The 25871-nt window shown below is 46.4% G+C and overlaps 1 protein-coding gene across 1 annotated transcript in view; it reads right to left on the bottom strand.

The window, feature by feature from the left end:
• arid5b (AT-rich interaction domain 5B) overlaps positions 1-25871 on the bottom strand; it is an 88796-nt gene that overhangs the window by 6750 nt on the left and 56175 nt on the right. Inside the window, exons 5-8 of the mRNA XM_076050882.1 lie at positions 17732-17946; positions 15158-15446; positions 10371-10423; positions 8698-8795 (exon numbers count right to left, since the gene is read on the bottom strand). Coding sequence (XP_075906997.1) covers positions 8698-8795; positions 10371-10423; positions 15158-15446; positions 17732-17946 — 655 coding nt within the window. The remainder of the gene's footprint in view (positions 1-8697; positions 8796-10370; positions 10424-15157; positions 15447-17731; positions 17947-25871) is intronic.

Below are 25871 nucleotides of genomic sequence, written 5' to 3'. Positions count from 1 at the left end.
GTTGCTGTAGTCTTTTAAAGGGACATGGCAGTAAAACAAACAATGAATCAAGGGCTGTTTTGCCTCCTCTTCAAAAGGCGGAGAGGGGGGGGGAAGCCTCAGAGAGTTCAAGAGGCTCTGTGGGATTTTTTGTTATTTTTCCTCTGAACAAAAGTGCTGGCAGGGAGAGCGGCGAAACTACATTTCATACAGCTGGTCTGGCACCAGGCCCCAGGCCAAGAAAGGAAATGTACTATTAAATGTGACTTATTGGAAAGACGGAAAGCAACGAGTTTGTGGGACGCAGAAGAAGAAGACGAAGAAAAATGAAGAGGGGCGGGGGGGTGGGGGGGGGGGACTGAGAACGCGCAGAAAACAGAGGCAGAGAAAATGAGCAAAAGAGGATAATGGCACATCATTGAGGGTCTGGATGACCCGAAATAAAGGAACAAAGCGTCCATGAAAACAGATTTAATAAAACACGCAGTCCCCTCGGCCTTAAAATAGCAGCGCTGGGATTTATTACACGCGGGGAGAAGCGATTCTCAAGCTTTCTATAATTGTGGGGAAGTCCAGGAAAGGAATACGGCACGCAGATTTAATTACAAATAATACACAAAAGGATCAGATTTTTCTTCCCTGCAACCCTCCCCTCCGCCCCCCCCCTCATCTCCCCTCCCCCTCCCCCGCCGCCGCCATCAGGCTTGTAAGTGGGTATTCAACATGTGCAAATAACCTCACGAGGGATCAAAGGGTGAAGGAAAAGTGGGCACACACACAGCATAGCTGGGCGCACTGTTGACTATCACAATGATGTGTGGGAAAGCGCAGGCTGCTGTGGCCTGGGTCAACTTTATGGAATGTCAATATGGGGCAGGGGGTTGGGGTGTCACAGGCCTCGGATAATGTAAGAGCCGAGCCCGGGAAATTACTGCCGCCTTAAATAGTTCCAAATGGAAAAACTATGGAGGCTGAAAAAAAAAAAAAAACAACAGCGAGGAGGAAAAAAAAAAGAAAGAAAAAAGAAAAAGTCAGGAGGTCCATTATACTGGCGGAAATGTTTGCTTCGCCACAACGGATGACGATGAAAAGCGTTACAAAAGTTCTTTTAACGAGCAGGATAAACGTTTCACACACTTGTGTGCAACAGTTACAGGGAGAGAAATGAGCAAACAAACTACAGAACCCTCGCCGGGCTCATCCCGCGTGAGAGAGACTTGAGGCAGCATGTATATATAACTGAGTCATGATGGTGTAATATAGCACTCGCACAATGCCACTTATATAAGTGGCAATTTCCTGCGCGGAAGGGAACGCGGGGCTTTGGCAGCCTGCAGGCGGCGCCGAGCTGCAGTCGATGGCTGGGGCCACTAGGGGGCAACGTGAGGCACTGAGAGATTCCAGGAAAGAATTTCATTAAAGGGAGGAGCGGCAACATTTTTTTATTTTTTTTTATGAGGTCAATAAATACTTAACTTCCTCTCATGCCAATTTATCAGCAGGGTTTTTTTGCTTAAGCAGCCGCGCTGGGCGTTCATAACAAGCAACTGTAATGTGTGGCGAGAGGGGACTGGACGGTTTGGAACAAGGAGGGAGGCGGTGGATAGATAGATAGATGGATGGATAGATAGATAGATAGATAGATAGATAGATAGATAGATAGACAGACAGATATAGTAGGTAGGTAGATAGATAGATAGATAGATAGATAGATAGATAGATAGACAGATACAGTAGATAGATAGATAGATGGATAGATGGATAGATGGATAGATAGTTGACGGTCTGGAATCTATAAGATCAACAACACAGTAAAAGCTCGACGCGCAGCCATAAATGTCAAGTAAGCATGTCTGTGCCTTTGAAATAATGGATTGCGCACAAAGCGCCTCCCTCCCTCCCTCGCTCCGAAGAGAGAGAGAGAGGGAGAGAGAGAGGGAGAGAGAGAGAGAGAGAGAGAGAGAGAGGGAAAAAAACAACTTGGCAAAAACAAGGTGACTTTACCAGCAAAGTGCTGCTCTCATCTGAGTTTTGTGTTACAGGAACGAGCAGCGTGCTGGAATCCAAGAAATGCCTCAGTCACCAAATAACTGGAAAAAGCCTGCAGGCTGTTCCATTCCGACAACCCTGCCCCCCCCCCCTCCTCTCCCTGCCCCATACATGCTGAAATTAATTTCAACTGGTGTTGTGTTAAGATCACAAGAGCTGCTCCACACGTTACACAGGGAGGGAGGGAGCGGAGGAGGAGGGAAAAAAAGAGAAAGGGAGGGGAGTTGGGGGGGGGGGGGGGGTATTTAAAGAGTTTGTGCTGGAGCCCCGTGGGCTGCGCAGGAGGAGAAAACGACTCACTTTCACGAGGCTGCCGGGAGAAGAAAGAGAATTGGGAGTAAATAAATAAATAAACAAATAAACAAAGTGGATAAAAATCAAGTGCAGCTCGGAAACAGGATTCCTGGCGGGGGTTGGGGAGTTGGCGGGGGGCAAAGAGACACATTGTAGCTGTCCCCTCTGCCATGGATCTGTGCCTCAAAGCCCCGGCACCCCCCCCCCCCCCCTCCATCCTTTGTCTCAAAGCCAAACCACTTGAGGTGACCCCCATTCATGCGGCTGAGGCAGGAGGGCAGCGCAGGAATGTAGGAGAAAACTTGGGCCGTTGAAAACAGCAGATTTAAAATGACCTCTACTGTTCTCCGGGGCATCGCTCTCATTAGCTGCTGCTGCTGCTGCTGCTGCGGTAAAATGTGCCCACTGCTGCCACCCGCAGCAGCAGCAGCAGCAGCAGCAGCAGGCAGGCAGGTGCGAACTGTTTAAAATAAACGTGTGCACTCGGCATAATGAAACACTACTCACGCCTTAATAAAGCACCCCCCCCCCCCCCGCACCCCCCGTACCCAACTCCAAAATATACAGCGCGCTCTGCAGCCCCCTCGCCGCCTCCAGTGAGCAGGAAAAATCTCGGCGAGAATGTCATTAATTTAATTTGCTACACTGAACTAGTTATTAATCTCGGTAGACTTGAATAGATTCCCATGCAGTCAATTGGCCGCAACACATCAGAGCTGTAATTTGCGATTTCTCATTGCCGCTTGGGGGTGGGGGGGTGAGAAAGAGAGAGAGAGAGAGTGAGAGAGAGAGGGAGGGGGGGGAGAGAGAGAGAGAAAAGGCTTTTGATTAAATTCCACGCATAAAGAAATTACCTAACATAGTGATTTGTTGGATTGATGTACGGAGGGAGGGCGAGCGAGGGGGGGGGAGAGAGAGAGAGAGAGAGAGAGAGAGAAAGCAGCTCTATCACTGAATGGCCAATGAAGCGTTTTGGTCTTTGGGGAAACCATCCAGCTCGCCGCTCAGAGGTTAAAATAGCCGGCTGCTATTTGAGTGTAAAGAACATGCAGCTCCTTTGGCTGCGTTTCCACCCGAGCACAACTCCAGATTCACTGGGAGACCGACGGCCAAACAAAGAATTTTGGCTGCGCTTTTTTTTCTCTTTTCCCTCCCTTTATTTTTCCTTCTCTCGACGCGGACGACATGTCGAGATAGTGTTTCAGGGCGCATGAAAGAAACGCCGGCGGAGAATATGTAACCAACTGCTCGACTCGCGGCGTCCTGACCTTTTTTTTTTATTTTCCCTCTCCCACTTCATTCCTTCATAATAAAAATCTCTTGTTTATTAAAAACTGTCGTTCCCTCCTCCTCCTCCTCCTCCTCCGCTCTGCTCCTGCTTCTGTCAGATCGGGGGAAAAAAAAACAAAAAAAGAAAGATGCTCTCTCTCTCTCTCTCTCTCTCTCTCTCTCTCTCTCTCTCTCTCTCTCTCTCTCTCTCTCTCTCTCTCTCTCTCTCTCTCTCTCTCTCTCTCTCTCTCTCTCTCTCTCGTCGTACATCTTATTTTGATCCCATAATAGTCGCTCTGTCAGAACATGAGACGAGTGTATCTGAAATCAGCATTTGACTTACAGTCTGAGAGAAAGGCACGGTAAAGTGCAACGTGCCAGACCTGATGTATGTGCAATAAATCAAGGACAAGGCAGAGAGAGAGAGAGAGAGAGAGAGAGAGGGAGGGAGGGAGAGAGAGAGGCGGAGGAATACAAGATACCCATCATCCTGCAAATAAATAATGAAATGAATGAACAAAAAGAAGAAGGAGGGGAAAAAAAAAAGTAATCTCCTTTATGCTCTGTCAATTCCCCAAACCTGAACTCTATTACGGTTCTCAGGGCAGGGATGAAGGTTTTCTAATTACTATGAGTAACAAATGTATTTTTATAACTGCGGCGCAGCCTCGGCGACTGCAGTGGAACATCAATACCGGGAGGAATGAATAAAGGCCGAATCAATAAAACATCTAGTCGACTAAAATTGGAACAGGCACGCATCTGTCTTAAAGACGCTCTCGGATCTGCATGATAGCCAAGCGGGGGGAATATTTCACGTGGGGCCCGAGCAGCGCGAGTACATCTGGCAAACATCTAATACTTTACTTTTTTTTTTTCTCTCTGTCTATTACAAAAAGAAAAAAAAGCTGAATTGAGCTAATACAAAAAGCTCTCGACTGCACTTCCAGCTCAAGCCTTTGTGGAAAAGAGGAACACAAAAAAGCCCCTCGTAGTTTTTAAATAGAAAATTATTCTAAATAGCTTCTCTGTTGCCATGGATACGCTCACCCGCCCCTCCATGCCATCTCCCTATAAAAAAATAAAGAAATAAATGAATGGAGAAAAAAAAAACAAAAAAACAACAACCCCAGTCGAGCAATTATGCGCCAGTGCCGGGGCGCACGGTGAAATGTTAACAATCAGCAGCGGTCAGAAGAAAACGGACGGCGGAAACGCGGCGTCTCCGTAGCGGAGATCATGTCGGAAACTGGGAGGATTAAATATGTAGGAGCTGTTAAGAGGCGCTGACCTGTATAATGAAAGAAACAGCATGAAGTGAAGGGTGGAAGGGTGGAGGGAGGGAGGGAGGCGGGGTGGGGGGTGGGGGGGGGGGCAGCGGTGGAGAAAAATGGCACACAGTACCAGACGCAAAAAAGCAGTCGGTCTATTTCAAGGTTATTGATGCCATCTTTTCTCATGACCTCATTTTTAATTCAGAGCGCCGGGCCATGACAGCTAATCTCAGGAAACGGTTTAAATAAATATCATTAGAGCCCCCCCAAACCCCCCTCCCCTCGCCCCCCCAGCTGCGGAGGCAGACCTTGGATCGGACGTTTCTACATTGATTTTCTCTCTCTCTCTCTCTCTCTCTCTCTCTCTCTCTCTCTCTCTCTCTCTCCTTCAGACATTCCTCCCCAACATGCGCGACCCAAAGAGAAATGAAAGAAACGCAGCAACTTTGAGGGTGACAGGAACAGTCGCTGAGGTTATCTTCTCCGTTCAGCTGCGGCTGCGTGACTCCAGCCATCCCGCTGATTAACGCCCGCTAGCCTGAATGCGGGCTAAAACACAGTCATTGTGCCGCTCGCTCGCTCGCTCCGTCTCTCACAATAACATCTCCAGGGAAACCGCTCGCTATGATTTCACCGCCTAATGTGTGTGATTTTAGCTCGGCGCGCCTGATGGAGCGTTTCCCTAAGTCCCCTGGATTTACCTCGGCGATCCGTCTGAGTCAAAATGCCCGCGTGAGGGCGTTTGGGGAAGGGCAGGGAGAAACTCGGAAAGTGACTCGCGGGAACTTTTCTGTCACGTTCAGCCAATGGGACGACGCGAGTGGCGTGTCATCAACCCGGGGGGCGAGCTGACGCGCTCTTTCGACGTGGGAACTGCCGCCCACTTCTGACTAGACTCACTGATGAAGCCCCCGTACTAATCTCTTTAGCGGCCGCTAGTGGTTGCAACCGGTGGCGGCTGCGTCTTTCCTCCTCCCCCTTCTGCTCTCAGAGCAGTTTGGAGCCGAAAGACAAAATTGATTGCAAAAAATGCAGACTTCGAGAGACACAAGCTGTGTTTACAGGGATTTTCTCCCTCTCGGGAAGCTGATTGGTTCAAGAAATCCAGTGAAACGTTCCGCGATACGGATGAGCTGGGATACAAATCGGAAATCTGATCCGACTGCTGCGCAAAAATCAGCGCGTGCGCGCGGATATTAGCGGGCGTTTAACCTAAAGGACGCACAGAATAGCCACTTAATTCAAACCCATTAAGCCCTGGATTATTATTTTGCGCTCTACCTCCCAGCATGAGACTCTATTTCATGACCCACTTTAGGCATCTGAGACACATCAGGGGCAATTCTGACAAGAGAGATAAGAGAGAGAGAGAGAGAGTGAGGGAGCGAGAAGGAAAAAAACACACACACACACACACACACACACACACACACACACACACACACACACACGCGCACACACACACACACACACACACGAGTGCCGGTCCAATTTGTACACTATAAATTGCTCCCAGTGAATTATATTTCTGTGGCACGTTGACTGATGATTAAAGGAGGAAACAAAGACACCTCCGGGGAATGAAGGCACACTTGAGCGAGCCCACAACAGTCTCATTCATCATGTGGGGAGAACGGCCGTGTTTGCTGAGTTAATACAATGAAGCTAATTGCCCTCCGAGCAGCCCAAACGCCCGGGCTCAGCTGAAATTATTCCTTCTGAATGGAAAAATGCTGTCTCCCTGACACACACGCACGCACACACACACACACACACGCACACGCACACACTTTGCCGTGACGCCTTCCCTTTCTGCCGGCCTGATTTTCGCCGCAGTATATGCGGATATCATTGCCTGGTATTGATTCAGCATTATTTCAGCTGCGTCTACGGCAGCTGGAGAGGGAAAAGGCCAGCGAAGCAGCAGCAGCAGCAGCAGCAGTCACACCTCAGCGCTCTGCTCACCCTCCTCTGGTCCTGCCTACCTGCGAGCACTCCAGCACCTCATAAAGAAAGTCAACAACGAGCTACTTGCTCCAAGAAACGCATGCGACAGTGATTCCTGAGGTCTCAATCCAAGACGCAAAAACTCTTCAAATGAGAGCAGTTGTGAATAAATACTCCACTTACGTCGCCTCAAGGCCCAATTGTAACACATTCAAAGGAATTATCTGGCATGAAATGCAAAAAAGACACACATAGACACTACCCGTCAAAGTTTGGACACACCTTCTTATGCAATTTTTATCTTTACAACTTTTAAAACAGCAGATAGATACCGAAGACATCAAATATATGATCAAGATGATGTATGTTTAATTATGCAGCAAAGGAAAACATGTGAAATAACTTTAAAAATGCTTTTCACTAAAGGTGGCTATTTTGAAGAATTTAAATAAAAAAGTGGCTCTCTTACAAAGGCACTGCTGCTGCCATGTCACTGACAGACGTGAGCGTGCATGTTTGTGTGCATGAGCTGCTGCTGCTGCTGCTGCTGCTGCTGCTGCTGCTGCTGCTGCTGCTGCTGCTGCTGCTACAGGAAGCTTGCGCCTCACCAGCGACGGCTTATCTCTTGTCGGGAAAGATCGTCTCTAGCATTTGTTTAACCTTGGGAAACTCTCTGCTTGTGTGTGTGTGTGTGTGTGTGTGTGTGTGTGCGTGTGCTAAGTGCGCACAAGCCGCCCTGCATAATACACACACAGCTCCCTTAGGAACATATCCATATGCTTGCTTTGGTTTGGTAACAGCGACTGAGTGATTATAATGTGGAGGTTCAAAATGCTGCAGTCTCTGACTAAATGATTAGATGAATACATTAGCGGCCTGTTTTCACATGATTTTGCACGCGCCACTGCGAGCCTGCAGTGCGCTGCAATAGCCATCTGACAGATTGAACGTTGTAACTGTGCCTTTCTGCGATTTGTAAGTTTAACAGCCGTATTTGTCGACATTTTAAAGCGGATTTCCAGTTTTGCGTCTCAGATTCGACGTCCTCTGCTGTGCAAAGGTTGCGGTCGAAGGACCAGAGTGTCAGATTTAGTAGCAGCTGACGGTAATAAAGCATATTAGCAAGCAGTTTTAATGCCGGGCCTTTTCTCAATACAAACGTGGACGCATCATGTCCAGATGTCCCATTAAATTATATCCTAAAAAAAATGATGTATCTCTGCAGATGAGATTTAGTTTTTACAGGAAACTATAAACTATCCAAATCCCGTCTTTTAAAAGCACACCAACACATGGAAGAAAAGCCAGGAGGCTGTTGCACATAAACCCAACTAGGTCAGTTAATAAATCAAACTTTAATATTGTTTAGAGCTTCAAAATCCTCCTCAGCCCTCTGGCAGGGCAGTATGGGCGGAGCTTGTTGCATAATTGGTTCCATGGCACAAGACAACTAATCAATTCGGCCTGATAAATACTGTAAATTAGGGCCGTCTCATCACAATTTAATTTAGGCCCATAAGGGATGCGCTTGCGAACGGCATTAATGCGGACCGAGCAGGCGGTGATTTGCAAACTGTCCCACTTTTGCGAACACCATCTTGCAATGAAAAGAAAGGAGGAAAAAAAAAATGTTGGAGCGCATCGATTCCAACCTTGGAATAAAAAAATCAATATTTGTCTTGTAGTGGCCCGGTGCTATGAATAAACCATTGTGAAGTCATATTTGATGCAGATGTGGGAGAGTTGAGCGCAGGCGGGTGTGCGGTGGGGCGGGGGGCGGCGGCGGCGGCGTGTATCTGTGTGTGTGTGTGTGTGTGTGTGTGTGTGTGTGTGTGCATGAATAGCAGTAATGTGTCATGTCAGAGTGTGCCGAGCGATAACTCACCTCTCGTAGTGCCTCCGCGTGCACGTGGCGGCGCTGGTGCTGCTGGGGTTCCCGCCCAGTTCATCATATACATGCTTCCACTGTCTGCGCACTGTGATCTAGGATGGGATGGGATGGGCAGGGAGCAGGTGGGGTCAAGGGAGGAGGAGAGCAGAGAAATACTGAGATACATTTCAGAGTTGGGAAACAAAAGACACACGCAGGCAGTCGGACAATTTGAAGTGCTGCGTGTCAACGCGAGCTGTGTTTCCATCACCCCTAGAATTGCGCAAAACCCAAATATCGCAATAAAAAGAAACTGGTCCTGGACACGCCTAAACTTGGAAAAACCTCTCAAATATGGCTCAAAGGTTTTGACGCTCTCACGAGGTGCTATTTCAGACGTATTGATATAGAGGTATGTCGCAGAAGTATCATGGAAACACTTTTTTTCCCGCATTTACACGTCAGCGGACGTGATGGACGGGATATTTTTTTTTTTTTACAAGCAATCAAAGAGAAAAATACAACAACCATTCTTGACGGCAAACAAACATAAACACACCAAAGCAATGGTAATTCACGAGAACCACACCGCTCAACAGAAACACCGGCAAATCGAAATTGTGCTTTGTCGAAATTTGAGAAATACTGCTTTTATTTTGCGAAAAACTGTCATGGAAACGCAGCTACTGTAATCTGGCTCCGCCGACTGTTTCCACAACACTCAATTCCCCGGCACAATAACATCATGCCGCCATTTGTTGCTGCTGTACGCCCTCATCTTATAGCAGATGACAGGCTATAACAACAACATAACAGGAAATAGGCCTGCTGCCACAAAGAAGAAGAAGAAGAAGAAGAAGAAGAAGAAAAAAAAAAAGAAGCCTGGGCATGAAATGCCAGATAATGGGTAGCAGATACCAGAGGCTTTAAAGAAAAGGGTGGAGGAGGGGCGGTGGCACCGGCACCGGCACCCGGCACCGGGTCCCGTTTACAGCCTGCTTTTCCTCCACTTGGACGGCCTCGAATCAGCTGGCTGATGAAGAAACAGCCGCGTCGCAATGACGCCTTTTTTTTTTTTTTTCCTTCTTATTTTTTGAAACATCGTGACATCCAAACACCAGCTGCGCCCTGGAAACACGTCGCACGCGGGTAAGAAACGGCAGGTACGGCTGCCAGCTCCAATGTCTGTCACATACTTAAATGTGCATTTTGTTGTTGGAGTGAGTGTGTGTGTGTGTGTGTGTGTGTGAGTGTGTGTGTGTGTGTGTGTGTGTGTGTGTGTGTGTGTGTGTGTGTGTGTGTGTGTGTGTGCGTATGCATTTCTCTTCATCTCCATCATGGGAAAAAATGAGCCCGCTGACCAATTTCCTCCTGAGCAGGGCCGGGCAGCGCAACATGTGTTTTCCACTCCGGGGGGGTTACGAAACAACGACATCATTTTCTTTCTTTTTTTTTTTCTCTCTCCCTCTCTTCTCGCTAAATGGGGCTTTCCTCTTGGAAAAACAGTGACTTACCTCAAGGGGCAGAAAAAAAAAGAAAAAAAAAAGGAAGGATTTCGGGGATAGAAAGATAGAAATCAGGGGGCAGCAGCAGAAGGAGGAGGAGGAGGAGGACGAGGAGGACGAGGAGGAAGAGGAGGGACCTGGACGGAGGAGAAGGAATATATTGCCACACATGCGAGCACTTACCAACTCATATCCTCCGAGTTTCTGAGCAGCCTGGAACATGGTCCAAAGGTTGACTGTGGGAGACAGGAGGCAAACAAAACAGTGAGGAGCTGCCGGGCGTGACGTCACGTTCGGGTCGTTACAGCGGCAAGGCTGATGTCAAATACATCCACAGAGCTGAAAGAGTGAACAAGGAGACACTCAAACTGAGGGGGGCAAAACACCAAGTACATTTAAAACTACACTACCAGTCAAAAGTTTGGACTTCTGCGTCTTCTTTATCTTTACTACTTTCTACACTGTAGATTCATACTGAAGACATCAAATATATGAGCAAGATATGTGGATTAATATGGCAAAAGAAAATTTTTTAAATACCTGAATATATTATGTTGAATATATTTTATATGGAGGGTGGCTTCTCTAGATCATCGAAAGTATAAAACTTGTTTGAGTTATTCAACACTTTCTTTTTTAAATTTAGTATATATTCCATATCTGTTCATTCATAGTTTTGATGCCTTCAGTGACAATCTACAATGTAAATAGCCATGAAAATAAAAGAAAAAACATTCCAAACCTTTGACTGGTAGTGTATATTTGAATCACCTTAGTTGCAAGTCCCACTACCAGTACATTTTTATGCAGGATAACAGTATCACAAGGAGCAAAGGCCAGGGCACACAAAAATATTTGAGCAAAAACAGGATGAATAATGAACAATAAACTGGCGGTGACTCAGACAGTTGTTTTTTATTAGACATATCTGTTGATAATTCTTCCAATTAATCTTCATCACCTCATTGCCTACTCGTCCATCTTGCTGCCGAGCGCCGATGACGAAGCTGGGTTGCGAGTTTAAAAGACATTTGTCAAATTAAAAGAGAATACTGTTACGCAATTTCTATGTGTACTCCCTATTTTGGCCCCTGTTTAGTGTAAGCGCCACTTTGTCAGACAGACAGACAGACAGACAGACAGACAGACAGAGGATTCCAAACGACGTGACAAAAGAGCAACATCCTGACTGGCTGACGCTCCCGAGCTGCAGCCTGCAGGTTCGACAGGAAGCCATTACCAGCATCAAACGCTTTGGCAATACGCTTAAACTTCTGTTTGAACTGATGCAAATGAATTTGCATTGATTTCCCCATGCAAACACTGCACGACAGGCCATATCAAAATACAAGGGCTTTGTAGCAATGTGGCTAAAAATAGACATCAACCCCCCCCCCCGCCCCTGCAAATTTCTCAGAAGGGCATTAATTAGCCTGCTCGATTTGAAAAAAGCAGCAAATCAAGAATCTCCGGCGTGACGTTGTTCTGCTCAATGACATTTTGTATTTTCATTCTTGTAACATCATTGTTTAACATTTTTATACGAAGGCCTATAAATAAGAGAAGCAGACCGCGCCTGGGGAGAGATCCATCAAAATTCAATCTGTGCGTACACAAAGCCTTGCATTTGTCAAAATGACATTTTCCTATCTCCGCATTTGACAGCATTGATTTTTTTTTTTTTCTCCCTTCTCTTCCCTTCTCCCCTCCTCACTGCAACCGCTTCCCAACGCACGGGTGGAATAACAAAGGGAGCCGGCAAGTACTTTTTTTTTTCCCCGTCTCCCCCCCCCCCCTCCACCCCCCTTCCTTTCCTTTCCGTTCCTCCCGTTTGAACTGAGCATTCTGCTGCATTGTGCTCGGCGACTGTAGACACAGAACGGGGGTCTATTTAACCGGCTTGTTATGCGCCGATTGTAATTACCACAGCGGCACTGCGGAGGGAGCCGAGCAGATAAAGGAAATGAGCGAACATGCCTTTTCTTAGATGTCTTGTCATTAGCAATTTCTTTTCTTAATTCCCCTTCTATTTGGCAGGGGTGCGGGGGGTGGAGAGGGTGCGAGCGAGCGAGCGAGCGTGCGCGTGTGTGTGGTGGTGGTGGTGGTGGTGGGGGGGCAATTATCGCCGAGATAAGGATGACAAAACAGCAACACAATGCAGCCTCGGTGACACACCGATGGCTGCGGCAATTAGACAACAAGGCTGAAAGAGGGAGACAAATTGGGAGTGATGTTCACAATCACGTGCCGATGCCGAGCGGTGGAGCGCGCACACACACAAACACAGGCGCGTCTGGAGCAGGTCCCAGCTAACGGTTAATCTTGCAGTGAGGATGCACAATGTGAGCGCGAGCGCTCCTGTTTCAATGCCACCTCGCTCCCAGCCTCTCTATTGATCTCCCGAGCATGAACCAAAGCCCTTCAGCTAATAAAGAGGTATGAAGAGGGATGGATTAAGAATAAATAAATAAATAAATAAATAAATAAAACAGCATGAGGGGGACATTTTTATAATGAATGTATTCCTCTTGGTTTTACTAATAAGAGGAAGAGTGACTTTCAGGGTTTTTTTTTTCCTTTTAATTTGCACTAATCTGCATACGACGGCCTTTATAAATGGATGTATTCAAGTATTTCAGGGTCACTTTTCATGGGGGAAAAAAAAAGTCAATCAAGGGCTTAGAGTGAGTATAACTGAGACACTTTGTAATTAATAATTTGTAATTAATATAAAGCAGAAACAACCCTTTTTTTTTTAAAATTATTATTTTACCAGCAGTTTAACCGCTCGTCTACGCTCCACACACAATGAGAGATCTGTCGACTCCCTCTCAGACAGCGGCGGCTGCTTTTCAATGATCTCCTTCCAGTTTTGCACAAAGCTCGTTTTGTGTGTCACAACAATAAATCGAACGTGTTGTGATTCCTCCTGGCTCGCTCGCTCAACAGCCCCGGCCTCGCCTGCCGCCGAGGTTTAGGACTTCTGAGTGAGCCCGGGCAGGTGGAACAAGAGGTGCACAGGGCAAAAAATGAAATTATTAATGGAGCTGAAATGAGTTATGGCCCATCTGTGGTTACTTGTCTTTGCGCGGAATGAAACTACAGTCGTCATGAAAGGTGTGTGGGGGGGGGGGGGCTGGAATGCGTAACGGTGACGTTAGATGTGATTGTTTCAGGGGAGAAATTAAACGGACACTTCGCCGACCTTCACAAGAGCACATAAATAAGTCATAAAACTTCACAAGAGCGCTCAACAAAACCGGCGCTGCCACAATCAAAAATAATAAAACCATTTCGATTTCGACAGAATGGGTGATTTGATCTTTAATGCATTTGTAGCCGCTTAAAAGGGAAGAAAATGAAAAAGGTGTCTGATTCCATCAGAGGGTTTGCTGTATTAATTATAGCGCGCTCCCCCTCCTCCCCGAGCGCCTCCCTCCCGCTCTTTTTACACGTGCTGATGCGCGCTCGCTGCCAAGGACGAAGTTTAAACAGCATGATTTCGCCGTTTAATGAGCGCCTCGCCTGTGATGTGTCTGCCTTTTGAGATTCAAAGCGTGTAACTGTATGTAAAACAGTCTGGCTGCGTGCGTGCGAGCGAGCGAGCGAGCGAGCGGACGAACGGCGGCAACTTTATTCTTCAACCAAGGAGGGAAAAAAAAAATAAATAAAGTGAAACGCGGTGGGGTTTGTAATTCTCTCTCTCTCTCTCCCTCAGCCACAATGACCTATTTAAGCGACGGCTTTGCGCCAGCCGCAACGACACAGTTGTCAAAATACGCCGGTAGGTGAGGTTAGCAGCATAGCATGTTCGGGCGAGCTAATAGTTTCGGAGTTAATGAGTTTTCACGGCGCCATTACAGTCACCGTTAAACGTTCTCGTTCACCCACCGACTCCCTCGCGCCGTGACACCAGCTGCGTTTCCATTAGCGCTAGAACTGCGCAATACCTAAATATCACAATAAAAACTGGTAATGGAAACGCCAGTTCACTTCAAGCGACAATGGCACGGTACGTTCGGAGTCGGAATATTTTGTTTTAGATAAGTAATCAAAGAGAACAATATGACAAGGTTGAAATGCAGATTTATCGCAAAAATGTTTTTTTTTTTTACCTTCACCCTCCTCAAAGTGAGGTCTCGCAGGAGGAGATTTTAGACGCGATTCACACGATACAATGGAAACAACTGCAAATTGCAATTGTACTTTGTCAAAATTTTAGAAATATCACTTTCATTCTGCGAAAAACTGGAATGGAATCACAGCTATTAATGCGGACGATGATTGGACAGTTGAAATGTGTTTACTCGGCGGTACGCCAACGCCGCCGCCGAGACTCGTCCTCAGACGTAGGGCGCGAGGACGAGATGAGAGGCGCCTCTCCCTCGTCCTCGCGCCGCCTTTCAGATCAAACGGCGCCTAAAACAAACGTCAGTTTCTAGAGACCTGCGTGGCGGCGGCACCCTCTGCGGTGTTTACATGCGCTTCCTCCTCCTCGCTGCTGCTGCTGCTGCTCCGCGCACGCTGGGCGCAAGCTAAGCATCCGACCTATATTAGAGGCATCTTTCATCTCAGGGCAGACGTGTTTCCCATACATGTGATGTTCTTCTGACGCTGCTGCTGCTGCTGCTGCTGCTGCTGCTGCTGGAGGACGTTCCAGGCCTTCACAGGAAACCCTTTGACAAGTTGCGAGCAGATCGTCTCTTTGTATAAAAGCCCCGGCTGGATGAGCCTCTGACAGGCTTCTGACTTTTCTCGAGAAAAAAAAAACAAAAGACAATCGCTTCCCTAGTTTCCTTTGACTCGCTCTCTGTCGCTCAGCCATTTACTGCCTGCTTTCACTATTAAACTATTGTGATATTTAGATAGGGCGACACGGTGGCGCAGTGGTTAGCGCTGTCGCCTCACAGCAGTTTGGATAAATGCTGTCCTTGAAATGATGAAGGAAGCTACCGGTGTGAACCACTCACTCTGCTTGAAGCCCAGGAAGGGGATCCTCTCGATGGGCGTGTCCCGGTCCTTCATGTACTTGTAGAGGTCCACCAGGAAGGCCTGCTCCTCCGCCCGGCTCTCCTCCGACACCTCCTCCAGCGGCTCCCTCTTCTCCTCTTTCTCACCGCGCTCCTCTTTCTCGCCCCGCTCCTTGTCCTTCCCTCGCTCCTTCTCCTCGCTGGGGGTTTTCTTGCTGAGGCCGCCGGCCTTGTGCTTGGCCGCCGTGGTTATCCGCCCGTTGGGGACTGTTTTACAGCTGGGTTTGACCTGCGCGGGGGAGGAGAGACATATCAGGTGAGAAACAAACAGGTGGCAAACGCGTTGACATTCTGAACTTGAGTAAAAGTATGGACTGGTAAAAGTAAAAGCGCGGATTCAATGTACAGTATTGTGAACAACACATCAATTGATCACTTTGCAAAACGTAGAAGTTTGAAACAGCTTTGGTACTCGTAATATAGTATAATATAGTCACTTTTAATAACAATAAGCAATGTTATTGACTACTTTTTCTATTTCTCTGCACTGAAAAATGTACAGAACAGTGGCCCCAAAGCTGAAGTACTATAATAAAAACATCATCCAGTTTTATATTTAACTACACAACAACAACGTGTTTTCTGAGTCAGGCAAGTTCAGAAATTGAGCCGTTTGTGATGTCACAAGGGGGCACCCACTCCTCTCCCAGTCACCCATGCTGTGGTGTTGGCTTTGTTATGGCAGCTCTATTAAAGACGTGAGCGTGGCCACTAAACGGGACCTTCCACAGAGAAACCGACGATGTGTTTCAGTTTGGCGGGGAAACGCAGACGGCAGCAGGCCGCAGAGGCAACCTCTCATTGATTCTCAATGGAGCAGCTCCTCTTGTCATCACAGATTAGACCCACATTATTGCCACTGTTTGAGAGAGAACCGCTCATATTGATCCGGCCGTCCAAGGTCATCGGAATAACAGCTGCGGAAGGGCTTTTAGCCAAGGAATTGGCCTTCGATATTTCATCCATGTCGGAGTGGGAGTGGAGGGGGTGCGTGGGGAGTCGATGATTGATGAAGAAAAAACAGCAAAACGCAGAGGCTCCAGAATTAGTTACAGGATGTGATGCGATGTGATCAACGTGACCGGCCCCCACTTTTCTTTATCTCGGTTGAAAGGTTCTTCCGTTTCCACACAATCCAGAGGTGTCAAACTCAAATACACAGCGGGGCTAAAATGTAAAACTTGGACAAAGTCCCGGGCCAACGTTGACATTTATTGAAAAAAGAAAATCCTCCTCCAAATACGACAGCGAACCTTTTTAGACGCAGCCAAGCGAGTTTTGCTCCAGCACTGAATATGGAACAAGCTACGCTTAATACGATAACGATAAATGACTTCATATTGCGCATATGTAAAATAGAATTTCAAAAAAACTCATCAAAATAAATAAAATGTCCAAAAAATTACAGCCTTCTGATTTAAATTTCAGCAGTAACCTTTTTGCACGGGCTGATGAATACATTTAACAATAAAATAACCACAACAAACTAATGAAGTCATAGTATTATCCTTTAAAGAACGCCCTGTCCTGACTGACGCACCAAAAATACCAGCAAAGCATTCTGGGATTTGTAGTATTAGCTGTACATGGGCTGTAGAATAGCTGGGGACCAACTCTGGAAGTCATTCAATATTTAATATTTGGCCCGCGGGCCAGAGTTTGACACCTGTGACATAAGACAACGTTTCTTGTAATTACAGTGTAGTTTACTTTTTTTTTGCATCGTTTTTAGTGCTGCAACACTATAGTTTCCCAATTTGGGATCAATAAAGTACATCTATTCTATTCTATAATGGCGCCTCTTTGTGGAAAACACGACAGGAAGGTAAAAAAAAAAGAAGGAAATATGGAATGTGAAAACATCTTGTTCCGCTGCGGGATCATTTTGTGCTGCTTTGGAATGATTGATGGTGATGTGGTCAGAGGAGGAGGGACGACGCGCAGACAAAGGGAGGGCCGCTGCTCAATAACTGTGCCGTCGCCGCCGATTCCTCCGCCAATAAATCAGTCGCATGAGAGCAAATTAAAAAAGGCAGGGAGGGAAAACGTGATATTTAAGAAAGGATTCCGGTAACTGACGACGAGCGGGTTTGAATGACCCTTGCAAGTGGAATTTTCCCCCTTTGGACTCTTGGTTCTTGTTCTTTGTTAGTTTGTTTTTTCTTAAACTGCCGGCGGATATTGATGATTAACTGAGACAGCAAAGGGAAGCTCAAGCGATGATGCAAGAAAGAAAATGAGCCAAACACTTGCACAATGCAGATACCAAAACAAGAGGTTTGTTTCTTTAAAAAAAAAAAATAATAAAAATTCCAAAAAAACATGATGTGCTGTAGAAAATGGGAAAATGAACAAATAAAGTAAACAAAAAATAACCAAACAAAAGTTTTGTTTTTTAAAAAATCACATCGAGAAGTCGAGCAGCAGCTGGCTGACGTCAGTGGTCGTCCCTGCTGCTGCTGCTGCTGCTGCTGCTGCTGCTGCTGCAACACTCGGTTCACACTCTGGTCTCACCTTGGTGCTGGCTTTGCTCTCTGGACTGGAGGGGTCCCGCGACGCTGCCGCCGCCGCCGCCGCCGCTACTGCCGCTGCCGCTGCTGCAGCAGCCACCGTTACCGCCGACCCCTGGGTTGACCCCGCCGACCCCTGGCCCTGAGCCTGACCCTGGGAGTCCCTCCTCTGGGAGATGGAGAGCTTCTTCTTACGAGGGCGCCCCTTCAGGTTGGGAGCTGCGGGGAGGAAACAGTGACAAGGAGAAGTGAGTCAGCACCGTTTGCCACAAGATGTCAACCCCTGTGTGTGTGTGTGTGTGTGTGTTTGCACTCTGGCGTGGCCCACACTTGCTCTTGTTTCAGTGGTGGAGATATCTCATTATAGCCGAGAATAATTCGAAGAGCGTGGGAGCCAGGAGTGTATTTGCTCTGTGCGAGCGCGGACACGACAGGAACATTTACACAAAAGGCGAAGGAATTTTACAGCCTGCTGGCCTGAAGCTAATTATTTCTTTTTTTTTTCTTAAAGTGGATTAGAGCAGCATTGTGCTGAACGGGGCTGCAGGCTGCCAAATTGCTCCAATGTGCAACGACTCAAGTTCCTTTTTTTTCAGCCCGAAAAGCAACTGCACTTCAAGACAGATGTCTTTTTTTTTTTCTCCCCCTTTTTTTTTCTCTTTCTTCTTATTCTGAAGATTGCACTCGCAGGGGCCTCGTGACAGTCAGACAAATAGCATTATGCTGCAAATGACAGATGCTGTTAACCCACAAACCCACAAGAAGGAAAACATTTCCAACAAAGCGTTTCTGAGAGGAGACATATTCAACACAGATGCCAGCGACTCGGGGAGCTTTATTCGATCTTTATGAAACGGGCCGCATTTAGTCTTGGCTTCTTTGCTTTCTGCGTCTTTTTTTTTAATTTTTAATTTTTTTTTGCTTTTCTCTTAATTCCGCAGTTATCGGCTCATCGTCGGCGTCACAAAGCGACGACGCTTCAGCTCTTAAAAAAAGAAGCGACGCATAACGATGCGGCGGTGGCGGCGGCGGCTCCGTTTCCCTGTTTAGCCCGCTCGTGTCTTCGAGCCCAACGCGGCTAATTAAAAACACATGAACCTGCCTGATAGGGGCTCTTTGTTTGAAAGGCTGGCAAGATATAATTGCTCGGCTCACATTACACACACAATAAAGTATTTAAGCCCTCCAAGTCCTTTTGTACACCCACGTCTATGTCGAGCCATGACTGTAATGTAACTTGTTGGCAGAGCGCCGGGCCTCCACACAGCAACACCAGTGCAGATAAGCTGAAGGAATGGAGGGAGGGGAAGCAGGGGGCTTCAAATAGACAAAGCCACATTTCTACACCGTCAACACGCTTTCCTTTCATTCTCCGCGACATCCAGAGGTCCGTTGGCTGTCAAGCGGACGCTGTTATTTTTTGCCACGTCGGATTCCCATCGAGGGGACCAGCAGTTCTCAACTGGTGGAGTCTCAGGACCCACAATTTTTTCCTCATCATGAAGTCGCGACCCAAATTTATTCCACAGATATAGAATAGAAAAATAGTGCAACAATCCAGAATGCCTTCATCCAGTCAGAATCATCACATGAACAAAAGATATAATATTAAAATATATAAGTAAATAGACATAGATATTACAATATCATATCCAATATATTTTCTATATATAATATATAGATAATATATAAACTGCCCAGGAAGTCGCGACCCAATCAAACCCACTTTTAGTTTGCGACCCACCAGTTGAGAAACGCCGACCTCGACTGTTTGAAACAAAAAGAGCAGTGGTTTAAACATTTGGAAAAGAGGAGAAAGGGAGGGAAGCTGCTGCTGCGGACAGAAGAAGAAAAAAAAAAAAAAGGTGTGTGGAAAATTCCAAGGGCATCTGTTGTGTCATCGCTGAGAAAACAAGTTCCAGCACTGTAATCTGTAGTGAGAAAGCACTGGGTGTGTTTCCTCTCCTCTCCTCCTGTCTTCCATGCTCTCTCTCTCTCTCACACTCTCGCTCTCTTTTTTTTGAAACGCACTCCTTTATCCTGACAATTACTCATTGGCGCTTCAACAGAAGGTCAAGCCTGTCATTTGTTTGTCTATTTCATTTATTTGGGCTGGATTAACTTGTGCAGAGACGTGAAAAAACACAGGCTGTTTGGCTGAATGCAATCGCTGTGTCCACAATGTGAAAGTGAAGTGAATGAAACGCATTCGGCCGGAATTGAAATCTTATCTTCGGGTGACTAGCAACTTCAACTCCCATATTATGCAATATTTGCTCTGCGAGTGTTTCCCCCTCACAATGCGACTCCGGCTTGTCAGTGAACTTACAGAGTTCATCCTTTTGTCTCTCCGTCGCTTTCTCAATTTCAGGTTTGCCAACACGTGCATCTATGCCAGTGAGTCTGCTGTGTGACATCACAAAGGGCTGACATCTACCCCTCCGTCGGTTTCTGTACTTCAAACAAGTGGAAATGCATAGAGTTGTTGAAATTTTTATTTTATTTTATTATTTTACTATGTATTAATTCCATAAATAATGCAAAAGCTGTCTGACTGGAGTCCAGGATGACTTTCTGAGGTTAGCAAACATTTTGACTGATGGGGCCACAATGGGTTCTAGAGGGGCCGGAGCAGGAGCAGATGGATGGAGTGTTTTGGTGACCCACCTCATAGGAGAAAAAAATACATCATGGGATATACATATATAAAAGGTGATTTAATATTTAATATTTAGATCTATTGAAATGACTCTTAAAATACTGAAAAAAATGGATGAAATACAGAGATTTTATGACGGGCCGGATAAAACAGCTAGTAGTTTGCTGCAGTAGTTTGCCAACGCCTGTTCTAAGGGCATCAACAACAACAACAAAAAAAAAAAATAAGTGCAGGACATGAAAACCTTGAACGTTCAAACAAACTTGTGCGGGCAACAAAATCTCACAACGATTTACATCGCCGGACATCAAGCCAAAGCAGAGACGTGGCTCAAGTCTGACCGAGGTCACACTTCTGTTTTTAGTCCAATCACTGAAGCCCCCTGACACTCCGCACTCACTTACATAACCTGACTGTCTGTTTACATTTTTCATCAGGTCAAATGCTGCTGGGACGGAGGGAGGAGGTGGGGGGGGGGGAGAGATGAGAGAGAGAAAAAGACCCTGCAATTACAGCGAAAGACACGGCGGTGACACAGCAGAGTGCAACTCAGAAATCCAAGGACGACCTGAACAAAGCGTAGTCAACATCATTTATTTAGTTTCTTAGTAAGCAAGCGCAGCACAAGGTCGGTGGGTGGGTACGTCGGGCTCCACGGCTCCCCCTGCAGGAGGCTGGAGTGCTGATCCACTCTCTCTCTCGCTCTCTGCTGTATGAGGGGGAGGAGTCACAGGCGCACTGACTCTGCAGATTGATTCTCCCGGATGGGAAGCAACGTTTATAAATAATGATACCTGCAGCAGCAGCAGCAGATACTGGGATATTTTTACCGCTCTGTGGGCAGGAAGCTTCTTTTTTGTTTTTTTAAGTCAACGTACTACAAAAAGGAATAAATCATTGGTGTCAAACTCTGGCTGGCAGTGTAATTATATGTGGCAATACAAAATCACTGCTAGAGCTGGCCGACTGGCATAATACATAGTATAATACAGCGCAAGTACTGCTAATACTACAACTCCCAGAATGCTCTGCTGGCGTTCTGGCAACTACTTACTTTAACAGACTATAAGTAAGGTTTTCTTGACGCACTTTTTCTTGCTGCTCCAAGGCATGAACTTGAATGGCTGCACCTTCACTGAAGGTTAATTGGTTTATTGTTGTTAATTCATTCCTAAATGTATTACTAGCTCATGGGAAAAGGTTACTGTTAAAATTTAAATCAGAATGCTGCAAATAAAAAAATGAGGTGTACCATTTTTATTGACCTTTTACTTTTACTTTTATTTGAAATTCGATTTTGCATGTGTGCAACATCAGTACAATATTATGTTATTTATTGCACAGTATTAAGCGTTGCTTGTTCCATATTCAGCTTGAAGCAAAACTTCTCTGGGTCCACATAAAAAAAGGTTCACTGCGAAATCTGGGGGAAGAAGTTTTCAATAAATATCAATGTTGTCAAAGTTTCACATTATGGCCCCACTGTGTACTTGAGTTTGACACTGCTAGAATAAATCATTCAACGTGCTCACGTCCTCTCAGTGAGTCAAAACTGGCTGCTATGGTCATACGTCAAACAAGCTGCTGCTGCTGCTGCTGCTGCCGCCCCCCCCCCCCCCCCCCCCGTGTGTTTTGCTTCCCTTAGAACTGCAGTTTATCAGGATCTAAGCGTATTTATTACACGTTTTGTTTTGGGTTGTTTTTTTCCGGCGCCCGTGTGACTCACAGACTTTGGCCCGCTTGCCTCCCAGTGACCCAGAGGTATTTATCCAGCTGCTTCATAAACACCAGAAGGCCCTGGAACAACTGTAAACAGGCTCTCTGTATCACGGCCGCTTGTCCAGAGGTGAGAAGAACCTGCCAGCGACACGCACATAAATGCAGGTGAGGGTTTTTTTTTTTTTTTTTTTTCCCTCCCTGGGGTGAGAATCCATCATGTCCTGTCAGAGTAGCAGCACCCCCCCACCCCCCACCCACCCCTGCCCTGGAAGTCAGCGGGGCCTCAGTCTGACAACTTGATCTCCGGCTGCAGCCGAACGCTGGAGGCTCTTTCCGCAGCTTTGTCCCCCTCCCACCTTTCAATTAATCCCAGAGTCCTTTAATACCTTGATTTCACTGCCAATCCGCTGATGTCACCATAATGGAAAAGTAATTAAAAAAGAAAAAGCTCCGGACGCCGGGGAGGAGGAGTTCCGACGGGTTCTGTGCGTCATCCGTTTCTCGCGAAATAGAAGCGATATTTCTAAAATTTCGACAAAGTACAATTGTAATTTGCAGGGGTTTCCTTTGAAGAGGTGTCAAGAGCATAAGTCGTAATTATTGTGAAATCTCATCTCGTGAGATTTGACGAGATTTGAGAATTGGATTTGCTCTTTGTGTGTTTATGTTTGGTTGCTGTCAAGAATGGTTGTTGTATTTTCTTTCTCTTTGCTTACTTGTAAAAAAAAATAAATATTGAGCCTCCAATCATAACGCGCCGTTTTTACTTGAAGTGAACTGGTCACGTGACCCCGTACGGCACATCAGCTGATGTGTAAATGCGAGTGGTCTTCTTTCAATGACACGTTTGCGATATGTACCGCTAATTCAATACATCTGAAAAACCACCTCTGAGAATGCTGAACCTTTGAGCGATATCTGTTTCGATAAAGTTTCTCCAAGTTTAGGTTTTTTCCATGACCAATTTCTTATTGCGATATTTAGGGTTCGTGCAATTCAAGGGGGAATGGAAACGCAGCCATCGACTGACGGAGGAGCTGCCGGGATCGAGGCATCGAGTCGGCGGGAGAACGCCAGCACGACTCAGATGAGAAAAACGGAGGGAAAATAAAGTTCAATATCTACATGTGTTCACTAAAGGGTGGCGGATTAAAAAAAAAATAATAAATTAAAAAAAAAAAAGTGCGCATTCACGTCGAGGGACAAACGAGCGCCCCGCCAGAATTTTTTCGTCTTTCTCCGCGTGTGATTGGCGAACTGATCTTCAAAAAGCTTCGGGGATCTGGTGGTGGTGCGGCGAGGGAGAAGAGAAGAGGAAAAAAAAAAAATAATACTTTGAAGTGCTTTAGCAGATTAGCAGCCAACTCATCCTTTCATTCGGCAGCCGGGAATAACACTTGACTGAAGTAATCCGTCACAACTACAGATGCGCCGCGCTGATTATTATTTTTAGCCGCGGAGGCCATGCAGAGCGAAGGTTCGCCCCCCCCCCACCACCCCATCTCCGCTAATCGACGCAGAACTATCTAATGAAGGCGATAGTGCCGACGGACTGAACGCTTCCCCGGCATCAGATAATCCAACCTTCCGCTTTGGTGTTTCCCTTGAATTTCCTTTTTCTGTGTCATTACAAGGTGGGGATGGAGTGGGGGGGGGGGTGAAATTGCATAATACCGGGGCTTAGTGGGCAAATTATTTCCAAATGCAGCCGTGCGGGCTGTCAAAGGGGCTGATTAGCATGCTAAGTACGCACCAAGATCCCCTTTTACATAATCGCACTCGGGTGATGTCATCATCCTGAAGTGGCGTTAAGCTCGAGTCGCCGCGCAGGCAGGCGGCTGCAGGCCCCTCCTCGGCTGCAGGCAGGCCCCTCCTCGGACCCGCTGCCAGGCGGAGGGAGGGAAAAAAAAACCCCAGCGAGTTCGGTGACTTGTTTTGCAATCTCCCTGGTTGTTATTATGGTAATAAGCAATTAAGCTGTTATGAATGTGGACCGTTGCTTTTACGGCGATCCATAAAAGGTCAGGTTGAAATAAATCACTTTAACGGCAGGAGAAACAAAACGGAAAAACAAGGACAGGAACAGAAAGACGAAAACCTCGCAGGCTCAGTGATTAACATTCAAGGCAATTATCTCCAAATTAAAAGTTGCCCTACTTGCCGATGCGGCGGCCGACTGGCGAACCAATCTGCACTTGAAATGTAAAAATATTACAAACAAACCGCCCACTCAGACCCTGCAAGTTTAACTCGCTTTGACTGTAATGAGGTCAAAGGTCAAACGCAGAGGTGAAGGAGGAGGTTGGGGGGTGGTGGGGGTGAACGGAGGGGGGGATTTGCTGTTTTGACATATTTAGCATCTCGTCAGCCTGAAAAATTCACCGCCAGCTCCGCCGACACCCACTCGGCAATTATTATCATGAGCGGCGTCGCTCGCAGCCAAAGGTAACATTTGTGTGGAAATGTGCCGCCGCCGCCGCCGCCACCGCCGTGCCTGAACAGCACATCGTGTCCCGCGGGAGCAAAACAGAATAGAAGGCGTTACGGCGGCGCTCTCTCATGGCCGTGATTCACCTCCTGTGTAAACAAGTGGCATCTTGCTCGGAGGAGAAGCTGCTCTGTGCCAGAAGTGACATAAAAGGCCTGTTTGGGAAAATGCTCCAAAGCCACAGCAGAGAGTTGGAATGGTTTGGATTACAGGGGTGTCAAACTCAAATACACAGCGGAGCCAAGATGTAAATCTTGGATAAAGACGCGGGCCAATGTTAATATTTATTGAAAAAAAAAAAAGTCTTCAGCGAACCTTTTGATGTGGATCCAAACGAGCTTTGCTTCGACCTGAATATGGAACAGGCAAAGCCTCTTACTATACAATAAATCACTTAATATTGCAAACATGCAAAATCAAATTAAAAAAACAAAACAAAAAAACTTGGCAAAATACATAAAAAGCAAACCAAAATTCTGTGGCTGTTTTTTTTTAATTCGCTGCCTTCTGATTTAATAAATCAGGTCATTAAGTCATAATAATAATTTCCTTCAATGAACGTCCCGTCCCGGCTGACGCGCCAAACTACCAGCACAGCATTCTGAGAGTTGTAGTATTAGCGGTTACATGTGCTGTGCAACATTGGTCGGCCAGCTCTAGCAGTGATATTGTATTGCCTCGTGGGCCAAACATAATGACACTGCGGTCCAAATTTGGCCCGACCCCTACGGTTTAGAATTTCGGCCGATTTTAAATCTGGTTTATTTTTCATCTGTGTATTTATTTATATTTTGGCCCGCAGAGAACTGAGTGAAGGGTGGCTGCTCTTCAGACTGGGTCAAAAACTGCAGCTGCAGGTGAGAGCGTGAATGAAACCTCACCTGCGACGACACCCACACGCAGACAAAGGAGGTCACTCACAGTCTGGCACACGGGATTACAGTGGTGCGTTGGAAATTTACAGCCGCCCATAAAACATAAGGCGGCGTGACAGACAGTGTTTAAACTGTGGAGGCAACCAGCAGATGTTTCTTTTTTATAATGGCCCGTAGATAATGAAGCTGCTGAAAAACGAGGCGGCTTCTCTGCGGCTCAAATTAGAATTAAATTGAATTAAAAAAAAAAAAAAAAAAAAAAAACCCAGAGTAACAAACAAAGGGGGAGAGGAGTGACTCATGAACTCGAAAACATGACTCACATGTAATAACAGAGCCTGTCAGGATTAAAAAAAAAAAAAAAGAACCCAGGGTAAATAATAGTCAACAAACAGATCGGTGA

This window comes from Nelusetta ayraudi, unplaced genomic scaffold (genome assembly GCF_046127955.1).
Source record: "Nelusetta ayraudi isolate G7.1 ecotype Tasmania unplaced genomic scaffold, CSIRO-AGI_Nayr_v1 ptg000130l, whole genome shotgun sequence".
Lineage (NCBI taxonomy): Eukaryota > Metazoa > Chordata > Actinopteri > Tetraodontiformes > Monacanthidae > Nelusetta > Nelusetta ayraudi.
The sequence above is the reverse complement of the archived record's forward strand: the minus strand, read 5'-3'. Positions and strand labels throughout refer to the sequence as shown.